The sequence below is a fragment of the Charadrius vociferus genome, unplaced genomic scaffold (genome assembly GCF_000708025.1).
Source record: "Charadrius vociferus isolate BGI_N301 unplaced genomic scaffold, ASM70802v2 scaffold649, whole genome shotgun sequence".
Lineage (NCBI taxonomy): Eukaryota > Metazoa > Chordata > Aves > Charadriiformes > Charadriidae > Charadrius > Charadrius vociferus.
In genome coordinates this window covers 98,225-102,717 of record NW_009650124.1, presented here as the reverse complement: position 1 = coordinate 102,717, position 4,493 = coordinate 98,225, and the positions used below count along the sequence as shown (strand labels likewise).

At 36.1% G+C, this 4,493-nt stretch overlaps 1 protein-coding gene across 1 annotated transcript in view; it reads right to left on the bottom strand.

The window, feature by feature from the left end:
- Nucleotides 1-205: 205 nt before the first annotated feature.
- Nucleotides 206-4,493, bottom strand: part of AUH (AU RNA binding protein/enoyl-CoA hydratase) — a gene marked incomplete at its 5' end in the record, with an annotated part of 82,495 nt that continues 78,207 nt past the window's right edge. The window contains 3 exons of the mRNA XM_009892388.1: nucleotides 206-796; nucleotides 1,604-1,651; nucleotides 3,470-3,520. Coding sequence (XP_009890690.1) covers nucleotides 719-796; nucleotides 1,604-1,651; nucleotides 3,470-3,520 — 177 coding nt within the window. The remainder of the gene's footprint in view (nucleotides 797-1,603; nucleotides 1,652-3,469; nucleotides 3,521-4,493) is intronic.

Genomic DNA, 4,493 nt, shown 5'->3' with positions numbered 1-4,493 from the left:
ATGTGGGAAGTAAGCAAGGCAAAGCCATGTTTATCATACAAGAATGCATAATTAAAGGCTAGCCTCAAAAATGTCTTCATTTAATACAATTAAACTAATATAATGGCAATGACTTCATCAAAAAGATGCCATTATGTGCTAAAGTTAATTTCATTTTACTTAGAATACTGTAAGTCAGATAAATAAAGCGTAACATTTTCCAAACAATAATCCTTTTCCTTTTCCTTAGCTTTATTAATAATGTACATATTCAGGTAGAATACTCAAACATAATTTTTGCTGATATACAGAATCATCTTAATGCATATTTGGTACAATTTCTTATTTTTGGTGTTAAGTAGTCGCATTTATTTTGATAAAATGATACAGCAGATTTATATGTAACATCACATTTAGTTTTTGTCTATATAAAGAATTTACAGAGCTTTTTGAATTGTGGAATGGTACGTTCCATACATGTGAAATTTTAAAAATGCTGCATGAACCTGAGACCTTGCCAATACACAGATCAACCTTCAGAAACTGTCATGAGCATGAGTTGTCACACATTTCTATCTGGGCCCAGGACAAGTATGGACACATTGAAGATGTTGTAACATCAGTATGATTTGCTTTTACTTTGGTGGTTGTGATATTCCAGGTGCGGAAGCAAAGTGCACCTTAATGGTCCTCAGAGCAGTATTTTTATCCCCCTGTATTTTAAAGGCATCAGCTTCTTTTATTCTCCCTTGTAGCGAGGAGTTCTCTTCTCTTTAAATGCAAGAAGACCTTCAATTCTATCTTTTGTTGGAATAGTCTGCAATGAGCAGAGTAACAATTCGTTATTGACACCAAAAACAATACCAAGAAAAATATTTTCATACAAAATGTAATTCTTCAATGCATCCAATGTGCAACATATAATACAACAGAAAAATGAAAACTAAAATGTCTAGTCAGATACAGGAATGTACCAGACACTTCAAAGAAACAATATAAGGCTGAGAAACAATTTGGGAGAAGAAGGAGTATCTTTTCTCCAAACAGATGACTGTGAGAAACTCTTCAGGGTTTGTTTTTGAGTTTTTGGTGGATTTTTTTTTTTTTTGGGGGGGGGTTCGTATGTTTTAAATAAGCATCTAATGCTGATGCTTCTGTTCCCATGATCAAAAACTTGTCTCAAAGTCCAAGAAGATACAAACTCAAATACATCATTTCCCTGTTTCTCTGGCAAAGAGGTTTGTCTGGGTTTTCTGTTGGTTAGCACATATGCCATTAGTGGCAGATGTCAGTGAAGTGCCTTTCACATTATTCCATGTTAAACCAAAACAAAGCAAAAGCAAGGCAGTTCCTGGACGAAATACATGGCAGTGTATGACTGGCTAGGTATATTCACTACCTTCATCTTAACAGTCTTGGCAGGGAGATGCTTTTGTGCTGAACTACAACTCCTTCCTTAAATTCCTTACAAAAACAGAGTAACTAGAAGGAAGGTCTAAATACAATGCCAAAATATTTGTAGAAGAAATCATAGAGCAATTTCTAGTTGAATTTCTGCATGTTTCATAACAAGCACCAACAAAGCCTGTTTTCTGGGGTTTTTCGTGTAATCGTAGTTACATACCTGAGCGTAACAAGCTTCTTCAATTGCTAAACCTGTTACTAAGTCGACCTGAGGAAAAGAATACAATGTTTTTTATAAGCATATTTGTGTGTTTTTGTTTTATATTACGTCCTGAAAGCTAACTTAAATACTGTGTTTCTATATGCCACACACGAAAACACTTCTGCAAAGTTCTTCTCCACTACCTTAACATAGAAATGCTACACTGCCATGTGGTGACAGTGGTTAGCATTTCTCTAATAAGTAACAATTAAGTTTCCTTACTTGGTGATACAATTAGTATGTAATATGCTGTCAAAACAATGTACGTTCTTCACTACAAATCATCTGGATTAAAAACCATTAGCTACTTGCACATTTGTAATAATTTCATTTATGATAGGGGAAAAGATTTAATGTACTGCATGGTTATTTAAAAATTGTTCTGAAACAAATTATCTTCAAAATGTCATATAAGAACATGATGCCGTGCCACAAAATAAATTCAAATTTAAAGGGATTAAAAAAAAAAAAGAAAAAAAAGGCCAATGGCCATCCTGCATCATCAGCTAATTTTAATAACATTTTTTTCTTTATGAGCTGGTCTGAACAGCTGAAAAGGCTGAATTTTCTCCTCACTATTTCTCCACCTGTCTTACGCATCAGCTGCTGCAGAACTTACCAGCTCTCCACATGGCCACTGAAAGGCCTCCGGCTATGCACCACAAGAAATTCGTCAAAGGGAGATAAGCTATAGGATAGATTACCAAAGGAAGCCAGGAAATCTCTGCCATAGAAGGTTTGTAGTAACAGTTTAAATGAACATTTGGCTTGGTTGGTTTTGATACAGCAGGTCTTGTCTTGGGGCCTTAAGATTGAACTAGATGATCATTCCAAGTCCCTCTAACCTTACTGTCCATAATTCTTTAAACATCATGATTTTGACCTAAATAATGTGGTACCTAAATAATTTAGCTTGTAGCATTTTGAAACTTGGGTACCACCAAAATAGATCTTGAATTCCATCACTACTTGCTGTGAAAACCTCACCAACATACTCTTTGCAGAATAGCATATGATCTTGGTTCTCAGACCACAGCTTACTGGTGGTACAGTCTGTTGAACTCAACTGCATCACTGGTTGCTTTTGAGACTTTAAGAAAAAAAGGACCATTGTTAAATTCATCTTCCTGGATTCTGACATGGCATGAAGTACGATCCCCTTTCCCTTGTCCCAGGTAGAGCTATAAGGTGCAGAGCTTATGCATGTGCTTAACTTTAAATATGAATAGTCCTGCTGAGCTAAGCAAGATGATTCACAAGCCTAAAGTAAAACACATGTTCAGACGTGTTCAGGGCTGGATTTTAATGAGCTTTAGAGCTAGGTCAATAGTGTTCAAGAAGGAGTGGCAATCAGAATCAAATATGAAATCTGACTCCAGAGATAATTTGAATACTAACCTCTATTAAACTATTAAAAATAAATAACATGCATTTTGGCCTTTAACTTTATGAGTTACTAACCACTGACAGCATTGACAGACTTGACAGAATATGACTTCAAGGGCTTTTTCTGCTCAGTATTTGAAATACAACCTGTTCATAGTAGCTTACGTTTACTTTCTAGCATTAATAATTAGCAGAGTGCATTACTCCTGGACAGACATGAGGTTACTTAGCCTCGTTACAGAAATCAGCATCAACTCTAGTCTCAGGAGTCTGAGAGATAAAAAAATTGCATTTCACCTTTTAAAAGGTTTTAACCAAATAGATTTTGAAAGATTATACACTGAGAAACTAAAAACAGTTATAGAAAAAAAAACTACCACAGTAGACCTGTTGCCAGCCTGACTTCTGCTTAATTTTATGGAAAGTACAGATCCTTACCTCCATACCCTGATTGATGGCCAGTTTTGCAACTCTCATTGCTACTGGTCCCTAAAATGAAGGAAAAAGCTTATTCAGATATCATCAAAATCTACAACATTATGCAGTGAAGAGCCTGCACATGACTGTTCTTATATTGGGACCTTCTAGACTTTGGATCTTTATTAAATTCATAGCAAACAGATCAAATATCCTAAATTATATCACTATAGTAGGCATTGCTTCCAAACCAGTAGTTTGAATATTGAGAAAAAGTGAAAATATACTGTTTTCAAAAGAACTTAATTAAAGCAGTGTGTTTGGTTTACATTTCAAAGGTGCTGAGCACACCCACTTCTGCCAATCTTCATCAATTCCTTGCAAAACAAGGCGCAGAACAGCCACCTTAAGAGACATCATTATAGGCCTTCACAAGCTCAATCTTATGTCCCTATTATCACACAATGGAGATGCATGAAAAGATGTGATAAAAAAATAAAATGAACTGGTGCAGCCTCAAACATAAAATACACTACTTCAATGCCTGCACTGGTCAAGAGATGACACTCTTCCATGAGAGACCGAGGTCCCGAGCGAGCAGAGGGACTTTCACCCTTCTCCTCCAATGTGCTGCAGAGTAGCGAGACATCTTTGGGAATTGTCTCAGTCTTGTGCCTATGCACCAGCATCAGCTTCTGAATGTTCAGACATTGCTTTAGAGAAGTGGCCTGCTGCTCTGGGAAAGCCAAATGCTTTTGAGCGGGTTCCAATTCAAAGTTGTAACTATAAATCAACCTTTTTGAATCACTGTATGTTCAAGTTTTTACTGTATTTTCCATGTTTGTCTTCCTATCAAAGACATACAACACAAGACAAACAACACAAACAACCGATGTTAAATGCCATACTTAACCCACAACATTTTCCATTTTCAACAACAAATTTTAGCTGTTACACTTGTAACAGCTAGTAAACCAATGAAGTGGTTTACTAATTATTTTCTTCTTTTGCCTCCTATGTATTTGCTACCTGGGACCCTTCCCTT